Source organism: Onychomys torridus, chromosome 10 (genome assembly GCF_903995425.1).
Source record: "Onychomys torridus chromosome 10, mOncTor1.1, whole genome shotgun sequence".
In the NCBI taxonomy this organism is placed as follows: Eukaryota; Metazoa; Chordata; class Mammalia; order Rodentia; family Cricetidae; genus Onychomys; species Onychomys torridus.
In genome coordinates this window covers 37,492,854-37,517,665 of record NC_050452.1, presented here as the reverse complement: position 1 = coordinate 37,517,665, position 24,812 = coordinate 37,492,854, and the positions used below count along the sequence as shown (strand labels likewise).

Below are 24,812 nucleotides of genomic sequence, written 5' to 3'. Positions count from 1 at the left end.
CAGAGCACCTGTTTGGACTGTGGCTACTACTTTAGGTAGCCCACCTGAAGTAAAAACGTGCTGATAAAAGAGGGACCACGTGTGCTACAGTCTGCTACTCATGTCTTCCCTTTCCTGTCCCAAACCCTCGTTTCTCCAGAGTAGACCGCAGATCTGAGGGCTACCTGTTTTCTGGGAGCTAGGGAAAATGGAAATCTGTTTGGACTCAGGCAGGTTTGCAGATTGGGCCTTCGTTCAGCAGATCTGGTTATTAATTTGTACCACTGCTAGAAGCCACCTTCCAGAGAACAGCCTCTCTGACCCCTTAAATGAAAGTGTATGTTCCACAATTCTTTGTACAAAAGACATCTGACAGCAGGGCAATAGTGGCACATGCTTTTAATCCCAGCACTCAGGAGGCAGAGCTAGGTCTCTCTGAGTTCAAGGCCAGCCTGGTCTACAGAGCAACTTCCAGGACAGCCAGGGCTACAGAGTCTCAAAAAAACAAAAACCAACCAACCAACCAACCAACCAACCAACCAACCAACCAACCAAAGACAGCTGACTATCACCACTTGGTTTTGGCTTTTACCAAGAATTACTGTTATCTAGTATTGAACTGTATTGATCCTTACCACATCCTTTCCTGGTGTTATGCTTTGGCTTTTGGTATCTGTTTATAGTCTGTCTTAATCCAGGATCTCTTCAAATTTTTGTTCTCTGGTCAGACTCCTCCATTGCCCTCTTCTTTCTCTGCTGATTGAAATGACACTGCAGTCCTGAGTAATATCTGTCCCATAAACTCCATACAGGCGGGGCCTGGTCACTAGCCTTTCTAGTGAGAAACTGATGTCAAAGCTTCATTTAACAAGCCACCAACTGGTAGGTTGTCCAGCCTCCCCCTATCTTGCAAGAGCCTGGAATATAGGCCCAGTCAATGGCTTCTAGGAAGTCTTATGAACAAGACACAGAGGGATTGTCTTCCTCACCAAGGTCCTGATTGTTCCAATGTGTTTGACCTTAGAGTTGCTGATAAATCAAAGTTGGCAAGCTTGCTTTTGGAGCAAGAAGCCTGAGTTTTTGGATATTACAAAGTCATTAACTCTTAAGTTCTCAACATTGTCCCCAAAGTCCACATGAGATAGTAACAGATATAAGTAGTCTTCTAGATAAAAGAATGGTAAACTCATCATAGACACTGGCAACCAGGGATTGTGGGTGCAGACTTGGAAGTCAGACTACTGATTTCATACCCAACTTTGTTGCTACCTGCCATGGCTCCCTGAGAAATCTGTGTCTGTTTCTTCCTTTTTACAGTGGATCTATCGCATCCCTAAAACAAAGTCCAGTTTTACATTTTAAATCCTGGTCAGGCTGCGGGATTCACCTTATCCTTGGAGAGTCACACAATACCTGGCAAGGTTCTTCCATCTTCATAGTTCTTTATAACATCTAGGAATACTTAATTCAAATTCGCTTAGGTGAAATACTGCCACCTAAACAAAGGAGGAAATACTGTCCCGTGACAACTTTATCTTTCTGTTTGCTGCTAAAAAGGAGATGGGTAGGCGATAAAGTATGGTTTCCTTTTCAATGAAGACAGCAGCTTCCAGCTGGTCAATGGCTTTGATCACAGACTCCCTCCTCCCCACCAATATAATGCACATGTGTGTCCTCCCCCCAAGCGTAATAGGGGATCAATCTTTGGCCAGAATCCCTCCCTAAGTATGTGATGTACGCCATTATGGCTACTTTTGAGGTATCCCACAATTGTAAGACCTGATTAATGCTCACTGGAAAAACTCTACATTCAGATTTTTGGTCCCCTTCATTTTAGGCCCAGGATTTCACCTCTGAGTCTCATATAATTAACTTGGAAAGTTCCTGGAATTCTGGGCAAATATGGAAGTTCAGAACTTTAATCCCAGCACTCGGGCCAAAAGAAAACACATTTCTTTGCAGTCAAAGCCAGTCTGATCTACATAGTGAATTCCAGCCAGGTCAGGACAGTGAGGCTTTACATGTTCCTGGGGGGCTGGGCTTGGTGGTGCACACCTTTAATCCCAGCATTCTGGAAGCAGAGGCAGGAGGATCTCTGTGAGTGCAAGGCCAGTTTGGTGTAGAAAGGCCTATCCAGGCCAGTTAGGGCCACATAGTGAGACCTTGACTCAAAACACCAAAATGAATAAGTAAAGAGTTCCTGGATTCTTTTAAAGATATTTTCCCCAAGAGGCCCCTGGTAGACCAAAGAGAGGCACATCTGGAGGAAAGACACTGGTGAGGGATAGATTCGAGAAGACAGGAGGAAATGACTGGCCAAGTGTGTGTAATGCAGATAAAGTGGAAGCCCTGGATAGTGCAGCCAAGGCCAAAGAATTTGAGAGTTGTTTTTTTTTTTTAGAAGGGGGGGGAGCCCACAGAGGTTTCCTAGTGAGATCTGAGTTTGCTTTACCCAACAGGGCTGCATAAGGGGATGGACTGGCCACTTGTGTGGTGGTTACCAAGTGTTTGGAAGGGTGTGCGATTGGCTGTGCTAGGGGGAGGTCTTTTGCTCCAACCCTTGGCATTCCTTTAAAAAGCTCTTAGACAAGACAGAAGGGGCTGGTGGATATTGATCCAGGCCCTTCCGAGGCTATCCTGTGTTTCTGTCTCTTTCACCTCTATATTTCTATCTAAATCTCTTATCCCTCACCCCTCAAGAGTACCCTGCACATTTAAAAAAATATTTACTTGCTTATTTTTTATTTTGAGACAGAATCTTACTGTGTAGTCCTGGCTGGCCTTGAACTCAGACATCCACCTGCCTCTGCCTCCCTGAGCAGTTCTTAAAACAAGGATAGATATTTCTGTAAGTGCATAGCAGTTTCTGAACTACTTTTGGGTATGTGCCCCCTACCACAAACCATGATTTAGGGCTGCTAAATGCCTTTAAGCCAGAGTCGTGGTTTTCACTCTACATACTTGTCGTGGTTTGGAATGATTTCCACTTTGTCATGGCTTTTGGTGGAGCAAACAAGCAAGTAGGAGCAAGTCATAGAAAGGGCCACACCTGCTTAGAAGACAGCAGCTCCTTCATTCAGCAACAAAGCGAGCTTATCATGGGAGGGGAGCCCTGAAAAGCTCGTTGGGATCCCTGTGTTGTCTATGTCAGACACCAACTAGCTCTATTCTTTCTATCTACTGTGAGTCACTTGAAGATCAGTTTTGTTGTTTTTTTTGGCTGGGGATGTAGCTAAGTTGGTAGAGTGCTTACCTGGCAGGCATGTGAAGCCCTGGCTCCATCCCCAACACTACATAAAACCAAGCAAGGTATGGAACATCTGTAATCTCAGCACTCAGGAGGCAGTGGGGAGAGGATCAGGAATTCAAGGCCATCCACTGCTACATAGCAAATTCGAGGCTGGTCTGGGGAACATGAGAGCCTGTCTCTTTTTAAAAAGTGACCTTACACTTAAACACTTCTGAGTCACCAGAGAAGAGTGTTGTAAGTAACCTGAAAGAGGAAGGTTGTCGTAATGTTTCAGAGGGAAAGAAAATAGTCTTATCTCCTCACTTCTACGGAGCACCCAAGGCTATCTCCTCAGCAATTATGCAGGGCTGCTGGCTCTCAGGACATGGGGTATGACCTAGTTTTAAAGGTGATATATATGTGGTATGGCATGCTGCTCTTTTGGAAGAGGAAAATTTAGACTAAAAGCCAACTGTCCAAAACAATTAGGAATTTCTAGTTTAATGATTCAAGGTATAACCAACACATCTCTCTGACATTCTATTTTAGGAGGCTTCACTTAACCCACATGCATTCATTTGACACACATTTACTGGCACTTAGTACATACCAGGCACTGTTTTAAAGACTGGGGGATGCAGTGGGGGCATTTCTGCAATTCTACTGGGAAGAGATCTGCAGTAAACATCAAAAATGTATCTGATGGCCGGGCGGTGGTGGCACATGCTTGTAATCTCAGCACTCGGGAGGCAGAGGCAGGCGGATCTCTGTGAGTTCGAGGCCAGCCTGGGCTACCAAGTGAGTTCTAGGAAAGGCGCAAAGCTACGCAGAGAAACCCTGTCTCGAAAAAACAAAAAACAAAAAAAAAAAAAGTATGTGATGAAAAACAAAACAAAACAAAACAAAAAGCCCAAGAAGATCAACAGTGACAGAGATGCTATTTTGTGAGGGAGCAACAATGAAGACAGTGAACCTAGGTGACATTTGGGTAGAGACCTAAATCATGAGAGACCTAAGTCATGTGACCTTCTGGAAGACCCAGAGATGCTAGCTAGACGAATCTGCGGGATGGGGGGGAGGGCAGGGGTGTGGGAGTACAAAGTCCTGACATTAGAAATGTGTTTGGCTTCTAGTCTTCAAAAAGACCATCTAGAAGGTTAGTGAGGGGGAGTCAAAGAGGAGACAGAAGAATGGTGGTCCAGAGAAACCTACAGAAGTTCCCAAGTATCCAAAGCCAAGTAGGTCAAAGAGACTTTGGAGTTGAGCATGTTGGGAAGCAACTTCTGGGGAGGCTTCCGATGGTGACTTGACTTACAGGAAGTGGTGACTTGACTTACAGGAAGGATCTTCTGGCTGCTGCAGAAACCAGAGGGGAGAAAGAACAAAGGCCACTTGAACTAGAGGTCTGACACTCCAGCAGCTGGGAGGTATTTAAACCTATTCTGATAGCAAGGCAGCATGACCTGCTTAAGGAATGGATTTGGGGGGTGAAAGGACATGAGTGCTAGGGATTATCACACAGTTTTTGGCCGAAACCTAAAACAAGAGCTATCTTTTGCTGTAATGGTGTAGTACTGGACAAAGAGATTTGACTCTGTGTCTGTGTGGTGGTCTTATATATTTGTCTGTATGGATTGCAACTTCAGCCCTGCTGTTGCCTTGAGACAAGGTCTCTCTGTGTAGTCCTGGCTGTTTTGGAACTCGCTTTGGAGACCAGGTTGGCCTCAAATTCACAGAGATCCTCCTGTCTCTGCCTCCTGAATTCTAGTATTAAAGGCATGGACCACCATGCCCAGCTAACTTCAGTTTTTGACATACAATGTTTATTACAGGTAGAGTCAGAAGGATCAGGAGTTCAAAGTCATCCCAGACTCCTAGTGAGTTCTAACAAACGAAGCCTAGTGACCATCAGGTGCCCAGAGCAGTACTTGCCATTTACTAACACACTTAATATTTATTAAGTTAAAAACCAGGTGTAGTAAGGAGACTGCATTTAAAAATCGATGTCTTCTATGAATTTCTGTGTATAAGCATACTCACATTTATATTTTATAATCATGATGATTTGCTAGAATCCTTTACTTCTTTTTTTTTATTTTTGGGGCTGAGGATTGAACCCAGGGCCTTGCGCTTGCTAGGCAAGTGCTCTACCACTGAGCTAAGTCCTCAACCCATCCTTTACTTCTTGGTAATAGATTCAATATTAGAAATCACTCAATTCACACATTCTGACAAAAAAGTAAGGCCCAGATTAAAGGGAGAAAAGAGAACTGAATTTCAAGGACCACATTCATGATTCGAGGAGAACTTGCCAGCAGACCTCCTGGTCCACAGATAATTGTTCTGTATAACATCAGGCCTCCTTCTCTCAAGAACACTGATGCTAACTTCATAATGTTAACTGAACTTTTCAATGAATGTCTTTAAAGAGTTCTTTAGAAACTGGCTAGTTGGACTCTATGTCACAAACTGTTAATTACTGTGATATGTGATGTAGTCTCAGTGGGGGACTCTTCAGCAATGAGTTCAGGTATGTCAGGGACAACCGTAGCATTTAATGTGCCTCATACAGATAATACATTTTCGTTTCACAAACTTCTGTTAGCAAGCAAAGGCATCCTTTTAAATAAGTCTGTGTAGCTAGGAAAATACTTGTACTCAACAGAAAACTTCAGCATATTCAAATTACTTTCTTTTCCATCTATCTGGGACTTGACCTGTCAAAACTTACATTCAATTTTAGCAAAACAGGCATTTGAATTGAATGAAATTTTGTCAGACACCATACTGCACACAGCAAGGAAAATGGAAAGATTCCTTTTAATCAGCTATACAGATCAAGACTTGCTAGGAAAAAATGCAATTAAAAAATACAAACATCTGTAGCCAACTACTGAGGAGGTAATGTCAGAGCAGAGAGTAACTACTTCCAGGGTTGGGGGTGGGCCTAAGTTTTTTCGAAAAGTAACCAAATGCGGTAGGTAGGATATTCTAGGCAAGGGAAATACAGCACAGAAAAGAAAAGGGTTTAAGTCGCCATATAAGTCCACACCCAGGTGTAATAAGACTGGTTCGGTGTTAGCTTAGGGTGGAGGAGGCAACAGAGTCAACTGCCAACACCAGCCAAGTGGTTGAGAAACTAGGCGCGTTTAGCTGCTTACTGTATAGGCAAGTCAGCTCACAATTGACGACTGCGGAACAGTGAGCCAACGTGATGATGGAAACAAAGCATTTCAATGTTGTTTGCAGTTGCTGCCCCAGTTCGCATTACAGATGCCACCGAAGGCAGAATTTTACATTCACTACCCCTCAACAGTCTCTATTATCTGTTAACAGGTTGCTTAAGTTCTTTTCATACACAATTTAAAAAAAAAGTCAAGGGGGCACACTCCTTTAATCCCCAACATTCGGGAGGCAGAGGCCAGCGGATCTCTTGAGTTCCAGGCCAGCCTGGTCTACAGAGCGAGTTCCAGGCCATCCAGGGACACGCAGAGAAACCTTGCCTCGAAACAAAACAAAAAAGTCAAGACATACTATTAAAAAGTCTTTGGGGGCAGAGGGAGGAGCCAAGGGATACAACGCGCATTCATTAACGTTGAAAGATGAATACCGAAGTGTTTTTCATAGCCAGCTTCTGTCTGCGCTGTAAGCCTTAAATCGAAAAAACAAAACAAATCAACAACCCCCTCCACGTGCTTTAACGGATGAGATAATGCCTTTAAAAGTGCTTAGCGCCGTGTCTGGCCCGTAGTAAGCACTCAACAAATTACGGTTATTATTTCGACCTTCCAGCTCTCTCAACCATTTGGGGGATTCGAGTTCTCATTTTCAGGGGGAAGGAACGAGCCACAGATGGTCTCCGGGGCTGCTGCCAGCTCCGACAGTCTCCGGTTTCAGGTAGCAACCAACTCGGTAATGCCAAACACACCAAGCGAACCGTCCACGCGGCCAGGCGGGGCCGCCGGTCCTCGAGCCTCAGCCACCCGCCCCTCACCACAGACGCCTCGGGAAGGGCTGAGCCTGAGCCTGCTTCCCTGTCTCCGTCCCGCCCGCGAGTAGCCGAGGGCTAGGGCAAGCGGCCAAGGAAGCACTCCAGAGCTAGCCCGGCCCGACCCACCTTCGCCGGAGCCCACCACACCCCTTCCGGCTGGGGCCCCGCCCCCACGGCGGCCCCGCCCCTCCAGACCCCGTGACTCTGGCGGGCCCCGCCCCCGGCCCCGCCCCACCGCGAGCCCCACGCCCGGTCCTTTCGGCCAGCGGGCGGCCACGTCCTCCCCGCGACGCTCTGAGGTCACCGACCGGGCTGGCCGGCAGGGGGCGGAGGGACGGAGGGAAGATGGCGGCCGAGGCCGGATATTGGCGCCGCCTCCCCCAGTCGCGGAGCCGGCGCAGATGAGGCGGCTCGGCTGCGGCCAGCGGCGCTTCGCAACCCGAGCCGGGGGGACCCTGGCGGTGGGGCCTGGCCCTGCTCTATGCCGGCGCCTCGGCTAGCGTGAGCGGCGGCGGTAACGCCTCTCTCCCCCTAACCCCCCCACCCCACCCCGCGCTTGCCCTGCGGCTTGGGAGTCGGAGCGGGCGGCGCGGCCGGCATGGAGGACGTTAACTCCAATGTGAACGCGGACCAGGAGGTGCGGAAGCTGCAGGAGCTGGTGAAGAAGCTGGAGAAGCAGAACGAGCAGCTGAGGAGCCGCTCGGGAGCCGTGCAGGGCGCAGGCCTCCTCGGGCCCGGCAGCCCGGCTCGGGCCGGCGTGTCCACCCCTTGCTCGGGCGCGGCGTCCCCTCGGGGCTTCCCGCTGGGCCTGGGAGCCAAGGTGGGCGGCGCGGCGGGCTCAGGCCTGCGGAGGACCAGCAGCGAGGACCTGCGGGACGCCACCTCCTTGCTGGCGGCGGGAGAGGGCAGCTTGCTGGACGAGGTAGAGCCGCTGCGGCCCGACGAGCTGGAGCGACTGTCAGGCTGGGAGGAAGAGGAGGAGAGCTGGTGAGTGCGGGGGCGCGGGGGTGGGGGGTGGGGGGTTGAGGGGGTGTCCCCGGGGGAGCAGGGCGGGCTCGGCGGTGGCGGGGGACACTGGTTTTGCCTGCTTGTGCTGCGGGCAGGTCGGCTGGAGTTGTTTCGAGGCGTGCCTTAGGAACGAGTCTGTAGCTAGCTAGTTCTTCTCTGGGTTTGTGGAACCTCTGGGTGCTGGACCCCACTGGACCCAGGTGGGGGATCCGTGGCTTGGCATGGTGGGCCCGCATGCTCAGAGCACTTAGAGGTGTAGCAAGCTGCTTCGTAGGAAGGGATCCTGCTTTGTGTGAAAGACTGGCTTTGGGGTGGTGGTCTGGGCATTTTGGATGTAGGGAGGCGGGGGTCTCCTTCATGAGGTAACACCAGGTGTCGGGACATAACAGAGTAGCAGTCGGTGTTTTGGACTGGAGTGAGATGGGTATGTTTGTGGGGAGGCCGTGTGAACGACACTCCCCTCTGGGTAGTGGGGGTAAAGCCTTGCTTTGTGTGCGGAGGGCAGAGAAGGGATGGGGCTGCTTTGTGTGAAGTCGGCGGTGGAACGGGAACCCTGAATTTTATATTTGAAAACAAGGATCTGGGTCTGACATAATTTCGGAGCCCTGAAGCAGTAGTTATCAAAGCCGACTGTCATTTCCATGCCATTCCAGAGGCAGAGAAAGTCCTATTTCAAAATCCAAACCAGTACTGTAATTGTCATAAGGCACCTCTTGATGAGCTTGTGACCCCACACCTTAAAGTCACACTTTCATTAAGTAGAAAGGACATGAGAGGCTCTTACTAGACTTAAAAACATCGGCGGGAAATTATCTCCATAATTCATCTCTTTTGAAGTCTTAACTTTTAGCTAGAACGTTTACACTGTTGACATTAAAACTTCGGTGAAGTTGAAGTCACTCACGGACTGGTATCCAGGCCCAGAACTTTGAAGTATTGTTAGCCTGCCCTGGGTGCAGGCCAGGCCCTAGGTTTGACACTTAAAGGTTTATGACCTTGAAGAAGTTACTTGGAGCTTCACTTTTGTCCTCAGGAAAATCATCACTCTTAACATCTGTAGAGTTCTGAAGATTAAATTAGATAATCCATGTGTACTTTTAGCGCCGGGCTTGGCACAAAAGTTCTCCTGGACTGGGTACTATTACCCTTAAGCCTGGTTATTTAAATCAACACTATTTAGTGAGTTTACATGTGATACCTGCTGCAGGAGATTCTGAAGATTCTTAAGTGCTGATGCCTGTGTGTGAGGCGGTGGCGTTCATGTTGAGAGCTAAGTCTAAGGCGATTAAACAGTGAGGTGCTGAGGAGAGATTTAGAACAGGAATACTGACAGTGAGCAGCATTGGTCCAGATAATGGGCAAACTTTCAGAGAAGGTAGAAATCTGAAGGTGGGAATTGGGAACTGCATTTTATGTTCTGACAACTATAAGAAGCATTTAGAACTCATATTTAGGACAATATGAATGACAGAGGTATTCTTTCTCGTGTTATTGCCTAGTGATACCAAGTATTATTAGAACTGAGTGTAGTAGTTACAGCTTTCCTGTCAGTGAGACTCACTGCCCTCTGAAGGAATCCTGTGTATGTATGTATGCACTTTCAAAGAACCCAGAGTCATCCAAGTATCATGACATCTTTTCCAAGTGAGGATGAGATCAGTGCTCATGATAATGAGGATTGGCTGTACTCATCAGCCCACTGTAGATGTATTGGTGGAGCACAGTTACTCCTCCAAACACCAAGTCTCTAGCTACTTTGGTTTCTGAACATGTATTTGTCCAGGTAAAGCAAATATTCTTAGAAAGGCAGGCCAGGAGTTTGTTTTGACCACCTGATTCCTGCTTACTGTTTTTCATCTGGTTTTGTGTCTTGGTGCTAGATATCTTATGCTTTTTCCTGAAAATACTTATGTGAAATTAAATCTGAAATAATCTGAAATTAAAATCTGACCCTGGGTTTGATCTTAACCACAGTAGGTTAGGGGAGAGTTAGATAAAGAAATCTTGGTTAAAGTGCCTTGGGATGTGTCTGAGCGGGAGGGTGTGGCTGTCAGCAGCAGTAAGAGTCCTGGTAGAGTTTGCTTTCCTAGCAGGTCAGAACTACCTTCCAAAGCTTGGTTCTGTTGCACATCATTTTCATCTAGAGACATTTTCGCCCCTAGCATATATGCCACAAAATGCAGAAGGTAGGAGTAGGTATTATGTGGAAAAATAACCAGATTCTGGAGTAAAATTAATGTAAGGGAAACTGGGCTCATCACAAAGAACAGGCTTCTTTCGTGCTGGGCTTCTTTGAGATGCAGGTGTGTACTGGCCATAATAAATCTCTAGGGATTATGGTTGTTCCCTAAACTTAATTGAGTTCCCAAGGAACTAGCTGCCATCTCATCAAACACACGTAGGCAGTAGTGCTGAGCAGATTCCTGATACAAAGTACATAGCCAGTACACACCTGTATGTGAATGACAGTAGATACTCTTAGAATGAGTGGTACACTTCAATATTTTCTATTCTGTTGTGTTTCATTGGGGTGGGGGGGATGCTAGTTACTACTAGACTGATTCTGGATCCACTAATGGGTTGCAACTTTCAGTCTGAAAACTTTGCTCTTATTACTTAGAAAAGTCTCAGAAAGAGAATTAAGATGATTATGTATCGTAGTAGTACATTAGGTGATGGGGGTGGGAGGAACTTACAAACATTTTTGCATTTAATTAGATTTAATGTTTATATATTTATAAGGTAGGTATCAATTTTAGTGTAAGGAAACTTAATCTTGGCGTCAAATAACACACACAGTAAATGATAACACTAAGATTAGAATCCAGCTCTTCATACATTAGACATTTTCTTAAGAGTAAATTTCAGTTTATTGAATAATTTCTTAGATAATATAATTCTCTAGTCCTTCGATAATAATAGTAGTAGTAAAAGAAGGATTTTTTATTGAGACAGGGTCTTACCATATAGTTTTGGTTGTCCTGGAACTTGTGGGCCAGGCTGGCCTCAAACGCAGAGATCTGCCTGCCTCTGTCTACCAAGTGTTGGGATCAAAGGCACAAACCAGCACACCTGGCCGATTTAATTTTTTTCTTTATTTAATCTAGTTGCTCATTATTAGACATCATATCCTGAATTGTATTTCTATTTTTAAGGTAACCAAAGTGTGTGTATACCTCTCTTGAACTAAAAGCTGCTTTTAAAACAGTAAATATTATCAATTCACTGATTAATTTAGAGATGGTCTCATACTAGACTGGATCTTACTACATAGCTCAGACTGGTTTGAACTCATGACAATCCTCAGTATTGGGATTGCAGATGTGCACAGAGGCCCATTATTACATTTTAAACTGTTAGTCCTTAACAGTTTCAACTTCTGTTATTATGTTTAATATGTGCTGGTAGTATGAACTTTACCATGTGTTTTCTATGTAAATTATGTTAAATTATGTCTTCCTAACTTTTTTGTGATACTTTTTTTGAGTTTAAATACAAGGCATTTAAATTTCATGTTCAGTCTTGACTTAGACATTTATTACCTATTTTCTGATTTTTTTTTAATCTTTGTATTAGTAGACATATATTGTATATCTTCGTTCAGACTGTGGACAAAAATTTAAGTAACAGAATAGATTACTCTAAAGTATACAGCTCAGCCTCATTTCCTCCAGTATCACCAGTCCATTAACACCCATGGTTAGTCACTGGCTTTTAATTCTTCCCGTTGTCGGGCCCATATGACATTTGGTTTGTGTGAATATTCTGAAAGATTTTGGCACTCACTGTAATTGAGCTGTAATGAGCCTACATGGTTCTTAGCTGCAGTGAAGTCATTCTCTTAAAGGAGAAATTGGAGTGATTTTGGTTTGACATGGTCCTGATGAATCTACTCACGTTTATGAAATCATTCCTTTCTTATTTTCACGTTGTTTAATCTTACTTTGAGTTCTGCAAGGAATCGGTTTGCTCTGGAATGTTTAGGTACTGCTTATTATTCTCTTTAGAAATTACCATCTTTTCCTCCACATTTCTGATCCACAGTGATTTTATGATGATTTTTTTGTTAGTTTTCAATTATTTGGAGGGGTAGGCCTAAGCTATTTTAACTACATTTGGCTTAATAGCTCACTTTGTTTCTTTGAGCATTGATTCTCTTTGAAGAACGTTCTTCCTTGTCCATCCAAACAAACCGATAACAGAAATACTTTTGTCTTAGCTGTTGAGTGTCAGGGCTTATTTTGTTTGTGATTGGGACAGTGTGGCTTCTTTCTACTGATGTTACTATAACTTTTTTTCCTCTTTAACTTTTTCATTGTTGAACTATAATTTTATAGTATGTGATGCACCATTTACATTAATTTTTACAATGTACGTTTTATTTTTGAATTTGTTTTCTCTCTGTGAGGACTGCTCATTCCTCAAGTGGGCACATGGAGGTCAGAGTACAACCTAAGGAGTGGTCTCTCCTTCTACCCTGTGAGTCCTGGGGATCGAACTCAGATAGTAAGGCTTGGTGGCAGCATCTTTACCCACTGAGCTATCTCACTTTTAAAGCCTACAAAACCATGAGTTTTAATACCAACAAAGTTAGCTGTGCAACCATCACCTGTCTAATTCCACATATTCCTCATCGATGACAGACATACTAATTGTTAGCAGTCATTCCCTATTTTCCTCTCTTCCTTGTTCCATTTATCTACTTTGCCTGTCAATTGCCTATGCTGGGCACTTCATGTAAATGAAATCATATTGCAAATGGCTGTTGTATCTGTCTTTCATCTAGCATAATTCTTTCAAGGTTTGACCATGTTGTAGCACGTGTGAGAATATTACCTTTATCTTTTCCTTCTTTTATGTGCCTGAACAGTATTCCTTTGTGTGGATTTACCAGGTTTTGTTTATCCATTCATCGGTAGGTGGGCATTTGGATTGTTTCCACCATTTGGCTATTATAAATAATGCTGTTAGGACATTTATTTACACGTTTTTTGCATGAACATATGTTCCCATTTTTTTCCCCTTGGGTATGTGCCTAGAAGTGAAATTACTCCAAATGGCATCACCATGCTTAATTTTTTGAGGAACTGCCAGACTGTTTTTCACAGTAGCTGTAGCACTTTTCATTATCACAAGCTATGTATGAGGGTTCTGATTTGTCTGCATCTTTGTCAGCACTTGTTGGGTCTGTCTTTTTAATTGTAATTGTTCTGTTAGTATCATTTTGGTTCTGGTTTGCATTTCTCTGGTACTTAATGGTGTTGAGCATCTTTTCTCTGTATTTCTCAGCCCTTTGTCATAATTCTTTTTGGGAAAATGTCTTTGCAAACCCTTTATACATTTTTTTTTTTTCAGTAGTGGGGATTGGAGCCAGTGCTTTGGGTATGCTAGGTGAGCACTCTACCACTGAGCTATGTCCCTGGCTCTACTTGCTCATTTTCTAATTGGGTTGTTTGTCTTTTTGCTTTATTCTTCATAGATTCTGGATATTGATCTCCCTCTCTCTTGGTTTCTCTGCTGTCCTGGAACTCACTCTGTAGACCAGGCTGGCCTTGAATTCACAGAGACCCACCTGCTTCTGCCTCCTGAGTGCTGGCCCTAAGACCAGCTAGACACTTACTGGTTACTGCTAAGATGTAAGTGGCACTATTGCACCTTTAGGAATATCTTAGAGTGCTGGTGATCATTATTGTGGTTCATAGGTATCACGGCTGTATAGGACTACTGATTGCTTTCCTCCCTAAGCAACTCACATGGCACCTTCTAGCACTGTAAAGGTTAGTCTTCAGGGAGGAGGCTTTTGGATCAGATCCAGCTTAGTTCCTCAGAGTCCTGTGTCCAAAGTGCATGGTGTCTTCAGTAATAGGGACCTACATCAAGTTCTGGGAAGCAACCAAGGACAACAGCAATAGCCTGTTGATTTGGGAGACTCTTAAACTCTCATGAGTCTCTGGGCATATGTCAAGGAGTGCTATAGCTGGGTCCTGTGGTAGATTTATTATTATTGAGCTTTTTGAGAAGTCTCCACAGTCATTGGACTTCCAGAGTGGCTGCACCAGTTTGTAATCTCACCAACAGTAAATGAGGGTTCACCTTCCCTCACATCCTTGCCAGCATGCGGTTTTAGGCCTTTGTATTCTTCAAGATTTATTTACAGTAGAATAACATAAATGTTACCTTGTTCACTGCTCTTTTTGCTGGTGTCCAGCTGCAGACATTTCTATATTCCTAAATGGAAACTTCCTAACTCTCCAACAATAACTCTGTTTCCTATCTCCAACAGTCTGCTTTCAGTGTCTGGGCTGTAGTCACCTTATACAAGTGGATTTTATTTGTCATTTGATAATCACACTTAGCGTAAGTTACTCAGGATTTGTAGCATTTGACAGGATTTCCTCCTTTGTTAAGGCTAGGTGATATTTCATTGTTGTATACATCACATTTTCTTCATTCCTCAGTGGAAAACATTCCTGTCACATCTTGGCAGTGATGAGTAATGCTCTGACCGAAGATACAAATATCTGAGTGTCTGCATTTCTGAGTACTCAGGAGTGGATTTGATGGATCAAATGGTAATTCTGTATTTTTAATTTTTCCCTTTCCTGTCTGGTGGGTGCTGTGCTTGTATATGTATGCACATATTCCAGTGTGTGGGCAAGTATGCATAAAATAATGTGGGTGTGTGGATGTGTATGGTGTGTAGGCCCACGTTTGAGTCAGAAATCTTTGATAACTCTTCTACTTTATTCATTGAGTTAGGATCTCCCAGTCAAACCCAGAGCTCACTGATCAAATGGCTAGTTCTGCCAATCATCTTTCAGGGGTGGGGTGAGTGGGGATGAGGGGCTTAGTCTTGCCAATCAGCTTACTGGGTGTGGGGTGAATGGAGCTAGGGGCGGAGTGTCTCTTCAGAGACTGGAATTTTATAGGTGAGCTGCTATGCCCCCTTGGCACATCCATAGGTTCTGGGAATGGAAACTTCTATTGTGTTTGAATTAACTTGGGAGGCACCCCCCAAGTCCCTACTTTAACTTGTTAAAGAGTTGGCCTTCTGTTGTCCACTCTGGCTGGATTGTGTGTGTGTTGATCATTTGTATGGCTTCAGTTAGTGGTGATCAGAGCAAACCCAAGTTCTTATTTACCCCTCAGCCATTGTTTCTGATGTAAACTGTTGAGGTCAGTACAGAATCTCTTAGGTTTTCTGTTCATCATACAGGTAGTTTTCAGTAGGTGTCTGAGCCCTTAGTGGCCCATGACTCTGTACTGTCACAGCTGTATCCTTTGTACTAAAGTTGAAACTTCCTTATGTGGGCAGCTTTATTGATAACCTGTCTTTGGCCTGTTGGCCTGAAATCAATACCCACAACCCCATCTTACTTTACATTTATAATTTAATGCTTTTGGTAAAAGAATTGAACTAGAGGATGTATTGTAAAAATACTCATTATTGTGGGGCGGGTTAAGAGCTATCATCTGTTGCAGTCAGTTAACTTTTCATCTGTCCTGTGAATTGCACTAATAGAAAAAAGAACTTGTGTGTGGGCAAAGGGGGAGAGTGTATTTGAAGAAGTGTCTAAACGAATTTATATTGTAGCTCTGCTTGCTGTGCTGCCCTGGAATAGGTGAGAGGTCAGTATAGCCTATGTACCCATAGGGACTACACTGCTTAATCAGGGTCAGCTGGCTGACTGTTAGCACCCTAAAAGCTGTGTTTTAGCTTTCTCCTTCTCCTTACCTTTGAGAGTACCATTATTACTGCCATGAACCCCCTAACTCCACTAAGCAGTCTGAGATTGAAAATGGAGTTTCTAAGAAAACAGTATGAGTTGTCGTGCTCTTTGTAGAGGTGCCAGGAACTGTATATCATAAAATGGTAGAAACGTGAAATCAGAAATAGACTGAGATGTGGTTGTAGGTCTGATTATTTCTTTCTCTAACAGTTTTGAGATTGTAAATCTGTGAGCTTCCTCTTGTACCTGGTAAGGCCAAGACAGCCTCTCCAGTGCTGTGATTTCAGGCATAAGCCACGATACTCAGTTACCACTACTTATCTTTGTGACTGTTCCTTCCAGGTGCAACTCTGAACCAATTAAACTATAATTCTCTCTTCTACCCCCCACCCTCCAACAACTACCATTCTGCTTTCTGTGTCTGTGAACTTGACTCTTCCAGGTAGCTTACTATGACCTTTTGAGTCTGCAGTGGTGGGCTGTTTTGGGGGTCTGTGGAGGCTTTAGGAGGCGAGGCCTGACTGGTAGAGGAAGACTTCTCAGTGACCTATAGAAGGTTACAGCCCTTCATCTTCTTCTCCGGCTTCTGCTACCATGTCTCCATCTGGTCATGTGTGCTCTGTTGCCATGGACTCTGCTGTTGCCATGCTTTCCATACTCACTGAGACCCTCTGAACTGAGCCAGAAATTCCTCCTTCTATGAGTTGTCTGAGGGAAGTTAATATAGATGGACTCATGCACACCTGTCCTTTGGTTTTGGCTTGTTTCATTCAGCATTATGCCTTCAAAGTTTAATCCATTTTAGAACTTGTGTATGGAATTCCTCTTACAGTAAAGGAAGCTAGACCCAAAGTCACCCAGCTGATAAATAGAGGGAAATTGAGAATTACACCAAGCCTGAACGCCCTCTGTGGAAAATAGTTGCCCTTGATTTGTTTAGTTATAGATCTGTAGTTTGGGGAAGAGTGTTGATTATTATATTTGTTTTGGATATCATCTCCAAAAAATGGGCATAAGTTAAAGTTGGACAATTTTTGATATAATGTGAAGAATTTTTTAATGGGCCCTTTGGGCCTCCAGATCACCTTCAGAATCTTTGGAGGAAATGTCCTCACAAAGACTGCAGAGTGGGCCTGCGGTGGAGCGCTAACAGATGTGTGCAATATTTAATGAAGAAGTTACTTGTAAATGCTTGTGATTCTGTTTCACACGAAACAAAACACTGCAGTCCACATTAGAGCAGAAGCTTAAATAGAGAAATAAGTAGCATGGATTATTTTTAGGTCTTTCTTGACCATCCTCAATAATGGTCAGTCCCTTCCCTACTGAGGGAAAGTAAGAATTTTAAAAATTATTAGAACCCTTTTTTATCACAGTGTGTTAGCAAGAGACAGAAGTTCTGAGTGGCTCCCACCATGCTGGTTCACCTTTTACCTGGGTTCACTTTGTCAGAACAGCTCCTGAGCATTCAGGCCTCGGAGCTTTGGATGTTCATTGTGCATATGGTTCCTTCTTTTTTTTTTTCTTCTTCTCTTGCCAAAATCTCACTAAGTCTCAACTCTAACTTTCTGTACTAGGAAATTCTCCTCACTTTTTACCATTCTTTCTTCCATGTTAACTCTCCATGGTATATATGTCTGTTTTGGAGATTACTAACACCACAATGTTTTGCTTTTTCTGGGTCATGAGCAATATCATATTCACCTTTATATTTTTAGATAAGACCACAGCATCTTGTATGTAGTAAAAATGCAGTTACATTAAGCTAGTTTGCATCATTCTGAGTAATAGTTATGTAAGACTAAAATACAGTGAAGCTGTAGCATGATAAGACCCAATTTCTCCCATGACCATTATACTGGTTACAGATGAGGAATTTCCCATGGTGTATAGATAAGGACACTATTAAACTTACTTTCCCATACTGAATGAACTCATGAGCCTTCTGGATCATTGCTGCTGCAGTTGCTCTGCGTGTAAATCCCTGTGTAATGCTCTGCAACCCCCAAGGGCTCCAGCCTCACCCTGTACACTCATTTATACCCTGCCTCCTTGCCCCTTATTAGTCACTGTATCTGCAAATAATGTGATTTTTTTTTTTAATGTGGTTTTTTAAAGGAGACACTTTGGTCATTAAGTAGCAGAATTAACTAGTAAATAGATGGAGTTAACACCTTTTTTGTTGTAGTAGTTAGTTGTGTTAGCTGAAACACACTGCACCTTTATTTCCGCTGTGTTATTGTTAACAGAAAAATTGAACGTGTGAAAGCCTGAAAAGTTGGAATGCCTTCAGTGATGTTGGTTGTGTTTTCTGTCCCATTCATTCCACATCATGTCCTCTAAGATCTTTTGTTTGGAGATCAAAAGTATGGAGCAAACTAATTAGGAACAAACTATGTTATTTATGAGGTTTAAATGAGGAAAGGTTCAAAAATGTAAACAAAACAAAAAAGCATGTTTTAATTTGGGCAAATCCCTAATTCTAAAATAAAATTTGACCTCTTCTGAAGGGTATTAGAAAAGCATAGCAGGGCTGGAAAGGGGGCTCGGCGGTAATAGTGCATGCTGCTCTTGCAGAGGACTCAAGTTTGGCTTGTTAACGGCCTGCAATTCCAGCGTCAAGCGATCCAGTACTGGCTTCTGGCCTCAGAGAGCACCTGTCCACATGTGGCATTCTTTTACACAGACATAAACATAAATAAAAGTAATTAAAAAAATCTGTTTTTAAAAAGACTGTAACTGGGTGAGGTGGTATATACCTTTAATACCAGCACTCAAGATGCAGAGGCAGGTGGATCTCTGAGTGGATCTCTCTACATAGCAAGTTGTAGACCAGCCATGGTTAAGTAGTGAGTCTCTATCTCAATAAATAAATAAAAACCAAGAAGGAGGTATTAAAATGTTGGTCTCCATGAAATATGAGGAATAATAGATAGACAATAGCACAATATTACAATATCTGTATGAAACGTGTGAAACTATCTGGAAAGATAGAGGAAGCAGGAGTGTTGACTTAAACTTTAGATTTGCATGATGAAGATGAGTCAAGCTGTCTCCTAAGTCTAGTTTACTAGAAGAAAAGTTCTCCCACACTGCCTTCTGCTACTACTCAAGGGCTTCTGCTCATCTTGCTGTGAGAGTTTACAAAACAGCCAGTCATGGTGGCTGTTGAGAGTCTCTTCGCTGGAAAGAATGAGTAAACAGTGGGAGTGGATCAGGTTGAATAGGTTCTGTTAAGGCAATGAAGAGGTCCTTGCTGTGAATTTGGTACCAACCACTATTTCGTTTTCAATTGTCAGGAAATTAGATGATTGACTGTTAAAAACACTTGTTTTTGTTTTAAGATGGTATGTCTTTGTTAATACCTCAGTAATAGATTTAGAAAAGGCTACTTTTAGTAGTTTTAGGACATGAATGTGCACATCCTTCAAATGGGTATCATTTTCCTTCTAATAGGAAGATAACGGATCTTGTGTTGATTGTCATTATGAAATTTCTGTTTGCCATTGGATATCCTTATCTAAAGCTTATTTGAAGATGATTAAAAACAAAACCTAGGGGCGGGAGAGATAGTTCAGTGGCTAAGAGCACTTGTTCTTTTGGAGGACCAGACTCATTCCACTTGGCACCTCACAACCATCTATAACTCCAGTTCTAGGGGATCCAGTGCTCTCTTATGACCTCCATGCCACCAAGCACACACATGGAGCACAGACATACACATAGGCAAAATGTTCACGCATAAAATATTTCTAGTTAAGAAAATAAAATAAGCTGGGCATGGTGGCTATGTCTTTAATCTCTGCACTTGGGAGGCAGTGGTGGGTGGTGAATCTCTTGAGTTTGAGGCCAGCTTGGTTTACAGAGCATGTTCCAGGACAGATAGGGCTATCCAGAGAAACCCTATCTCAAAAAAATAGTAAAATAATAATAATAATAATAATAATAATAATAATGTGCTTCCCACTTAAATTCAGGAATTTGATTTAAAAACCAAAGTAAACAAACAAACAAAAAAAAAACTAATGGGTCTTAGAAATCTGCATCTAGCTGGAGGTTTGGAATTTAGTAAGCGGGTATCTTGATGGCTGTGTAGCCTGTGAGTGAGAGACTAATGATCTTCATGTGAGTGTAATAATCTAGTTTTATCATAGATCATCTTTGAATTCCTGTCCTATCACAAGCCTGGTCATTGGGAGCTGCTACACAAATGTTTGTTTAGATGATGGAGTGGAGCATGACACAAAGCTTTCAAGATTTTTAGAGTTTGACTGGTGTTTTACTTTCTGTTCCAGTTGCAGTGGCGAAATGCCCCTACAAGAACAGCTTAGGGGAGAAAGGACTTGTTTTAGCTCTCAATTTTAGGTTATGGTCATTACAGGGAATCAAGGTTGCTGTGGGATGTCTTTCTGTACACTGTGAATATGTGTTGCTCTGATTGGTTGATAAATAAAGCAGTTTGGCCTGTGGCAGGGCAGGATGGAGCCAGGCGGAAAAATCCAAGGGAGATAGTGAAAGGAAAAATAAGCAGTAGGGGAGACGCCATCTTGCCATCCAGTAAGCAGCATGTAATGGCACACAGGTAAAGCCATGGAATATGTGGCAGCATATAGATTAATATAGATTAATAATAGAAATGGGCTGAGTTTAGTTATTAGAGCTAGCTAGCAAGAAGTTTGAGCCATAGGCCATGGCCATAGAGTTTGTAATTAATATAAGCCTCTGTGTGTTTATTTGGGTTTGAGCGGCTGCGGGACCAGGCACGACACAGGAAAACCTTTTGGCTACACAAGGTGATAAGAACTTGAAACAGCTTGTCATATCATGTTAACAGTTGAGAGCAGAAAGAAGTGGATGCATGCATGCTTTCTTTACTCAGCTCACTTCCTCCACTCTTCACAGTCAAACACCCAGATCTAGGGATTAATACCACCCACAGTGAGCTGAGTGTTTCCATATCCATTCACATAGTCAAGGCAGTCCCAACAGACATACCAACGGGCCAGTAATCCATCATTGATTCACCTTGTCCCAAGTGAATCTAGATTATTTCTAGTTAAAAATTAACTACAGCTGGAGACTATAGTTATAGACTCTAGTTCTCTCTGAAAACAATAATTATTTATAGGAGAAAGTTTATATGGACTTAATTGTGAGAGCTAGAACTTTGGACTTGGATACAGATGGAAGGGTATGTCTTGCTGTCAGAATCAAAAAAGTACCTGGAAAAGAAACCCTGTCTCAAAAAACAAAGAAAAATTTCTATAGCAATCTTAAGAAATATACTTTTTAAAAAAAAGGTTTATTTATTATTATGTACATAGTATTTTGCCTGCATGTGTCCCTGCAGGCCAGAAGAGGGCACCAGATCTCATTACAAGTGGTTGTGAGCCACCATGTGGTTGCTGGGAATTGAACTCAGGACCTCTGGGAGAGCAGTCAGTGCTCTTAACCACTGAGCCATCTCTTCAGCCCCTTCTTAAAAATTTATTGATATTGATATTACTTATCAATAAGTAGTTTTTGTTTTTACATTAAATATAGTTAAATTTTTGTTGCCCTTAGCTTTTGATAGCCTATTTTGTCTACAATGTAAAAAATTGTTACTATAGTTATAAATTCAACTGTTCAGTCATGGTCTTCTTTCTTCTTTCCATATCTAATAATATGTCAGTTATATGAGTGTGCATAGAAGAGTCAGATAATCTAAAATGTAAGTAACATAGGGGTTAATTTCAGCAAGGGGAAGTTTTTTTGTTTTTGTTTTGTTTTTGTTTTTGTTTTTGTTTTGATTGATTATTATGTATACAGCATGTTTGACTGCAGGCCAGAAGAGAGCACCAGATCTCATTACAGATGGTTGTGAGCCACCATGTGGTTGCTGGTAATTGAACTCAGGACCTCTAGAAGAGCAGTCAGTGCTCTTAACCTCTGAGCCATCTCCCCAGCCCAGTTGTTGTTATTCTTATGTCTGTAGACTTCTGTATTCTAAAAGTTCTTGCACTTTAAAAAGGGTATATTCAGTGCTGGGAAGATGGCTCAGTCAGTAGAATGTTTGCCACACAATCAGGATCTGACTTGGATCCTTGTGGTGTGGCAATACATGCTTGTAATATTAGGATGGAGAGGCAGAGAGGGAATCTGTGAGGTTTCAGGACAAGCCAGTTTGGCCTACACAGTTCCAACCCAAGAGAGAGAGCCCTTCTTAAAAACAAGGTAGATGGCACTTGGTGAATGGCACCTGAAGATAACCTCTGGTCTTCATATGAGTGTGTGTGTGTGTGTGTGTGTGTGTGTGTGTGTGTGTGTGTGTACACCTTATATGTGAACAAAAACACAATAAAGTTACATTCTTAGTTGTCTCGTGGACATATTAGTGTGTGACATAACCTAAATGTGACTCATATCATTCCTGTTGTTAATTACATTTGTAAAAGTTGTCTGCATTTAATGGTATGGATAAATTATATTTAAAGGTGTCTAATTTCTTTGTAGTAATTGTTTACGGGCAAATTTATTTCTAAGAATTTTTATTAATGAGCTGTAATTTACATAATATAAAATTACCTGTCTAAATATATTGTTTTTATTGTTTGTTGCTTTTCAGTGTACTTACAGAATTATACAGCAATTACTATAATATGGTTTTAGGCTATTTACCACACTTCCAAATGAAACTTGGTACTCATCAGAAATAGTTATTTCCAGTCCCATTCTCTACCCACCCTCCCATTCCTAGGTAACCACTAATGTACTTTGTTTTCCATAGATTTGCCTATTCGAGACTTTCTATGTAAGCAAGTCATATAGAATGTGCTGTTTTGTGGCTGGTTTCTGTTATTTAGCATAATGATTTGCATTTTATCCATGTTATATCAATTTTATTCCCACCAATACATTTCTAAATTGTATTTTTGTGTTAAAACTATTAACTCAAAACATTTGAACAGAATAAAATGAGTAGAGGAAGTTCAGTAGGATGGAGGTAAGAGTGGAATTTCCTTCTTTGTAGTGTGTGCTCTATGTAAATGGATATAAAGATGCTTCCTTAAACATCTTGCTTCCCAGCGTTGTACTTAGTGAGGATATCTAGTACTGTTTGCACCAGAAATGTTCAAGGAAGGTATTACTGATGAATTGTGTGTATGCTGAGACCCAGTAGAAAGTAGGAATGATCTGAGTGTAATTGGCCAGGGTACACTAAAGCAAAGGAATAGAATTGGGATTGTTTCGGACAAGGGTATACAACAGTATACACAAGGAACTTATGAGCAGAAGTTTTAGGTTTTCCAGGAATAGAAACTGGTCCTATGTGGCTGAATTTAGATTTGGGTTGTGGAGGAAGGTGAGAAGTGAAGCTAAAGATATAATGTAACAGGAGGATCATTAGTCACTTCTTAGGGGCATCATGTCTGGAAGAACTTATCCTGAAGGCAAAGGAAACTGGCACAGAAGTTTAGCAGAGGAGTGAATATTGTTGAGTCAGATTTGTAGTTTAAAAAGTTGGGTGTGGCCATCATCTTTCCTATAACTGATTGATGTGTCCATTTAACACAAGAAAACAGAAGCTGAAAAGCCAGACAAAACCTTTTGTAACACTGAAACCGCGTGGTGAATTAGGTAAACGCACTGCAGATGATGGAACCAGCGGTCTAGAAATGTTGACAAGGACGTTGGAGACGAGATCGTTGAGTGCATGTTCTGCTTCGAAGCCAGAGTGATAGGGCAGTGATTGGGAAGAAGAATGTGAGCTCTCCATGCAGTCCAGTGCTTCCCAACCTTCCTCATGTGGAACGCTTTAATACGGTTCCTCACGTTGTGCTGATCCCCAACCATACAATTATTTTGTTGCTATTTCATAACTAGAATTTTGCTACTGTTATGAATCATAATGTAAATATCTGTGTTTTCCAATGGTATTAGGCGATCTCTGTGAAAGGGTCAAGAACCACAGGTTGAGAACCACTGGTGTAAAGTTGCCCCTACTTTGTACGAGGGTCTTTGGCCATCACCTACTGCACCACTAACTCACACTCAAATTCAGTGTGTGGAATACCTAAGTTGCCAACACTACAAAGGAAGTGAAATGAGGTTGTTGATCTGTCTTGTCTAGCAGGAGGCATTATTGGTGCCAAGGTACTAAAATCAAAGATCTAGGAACATTCAGATGACAGTCAGGCTTTTCAACAAGCAGGAAGAGATTTGGAAGCCAGGAGTGGTGGCTCCAACCTTTAATCCCAGAACTTGGGAGGCAGAGGCAGGAGGATCTCTGTGAGGCCAGCCAGTGCTCCACAGTGAGACCCTGCCTCAACAAACAAAAAGATGAAGAAGGTATTTGGGAGCCCTCATCAGCAACTGCTTTCTTCTCTGGTTGTAGCCAGATGGTAGTAAAGCTCAGGTCTTTCCATTCCACCACTGCTGCCTACAGGAGAAGAGAACAGTAATGGCCTCACCCATCTTTTGTTTTGTTTTGTGCTCAATAGCCTAGACTCGCCTGGAATAGGCTAGGATGTCTCCCTGATGGGCCCCAGGGGTCACCTGTCTTTCCCTTCTCACTGCTGACACATGTCTACCTTATACCTGGATTGTTTTACTTGAATTTTGGGGATCAGACTCGGGTCCACACACTTGTAAGGCAAACTATCTCCCCACCACCACCATTTTTTTTAAAGACAATTTTAAAATGTGCCTACATTTTCAACCCATTCCCACACTAAATACCAAGTTTTATTTTCTTCTCCTCTGCCATAGGCGCACCTTTTGGATTCAAGCAATATATATTGGCAAATTTAGTTTTGTGGTTTCTTGGTGGTTTGAAAGTCCGTTGCTTGGGAAGAAATTACATCATACCTCATACATATATTCATACTTATAA

At 42.7% G+C, this 24,812-nt stretch overlaps 1 protein-coding gene across 2 annotated transcripts in view; it reads left to right on the top strand.

The window, feature by feature from the left end:
* The first annotated feature begins 7,453 nt into the window (after positions 1 to 7,453).
* Slain2 (SLAIN motif family member 2) overlaps positions 7,454 to 24,812 on the top strand; it is a 54,948-nt gene continuing 37,589 nt past the window's right edge. For both annotated transcript variants that reach the window (XM_036200772.1, XM_036200771.1), the window contains exon 1: positions 7,454 to 8,186. In XM_036200772.1, coding sequence (XP_036056665.1) covers positions 7,798 to 8,186 — 389 coding nt within the window. In that variant the 5' untranslated portion in view covers positions 7,454 to 7,797. The remainder of the gene's footprint in view (positions 8,187 to 24,812) is intronic.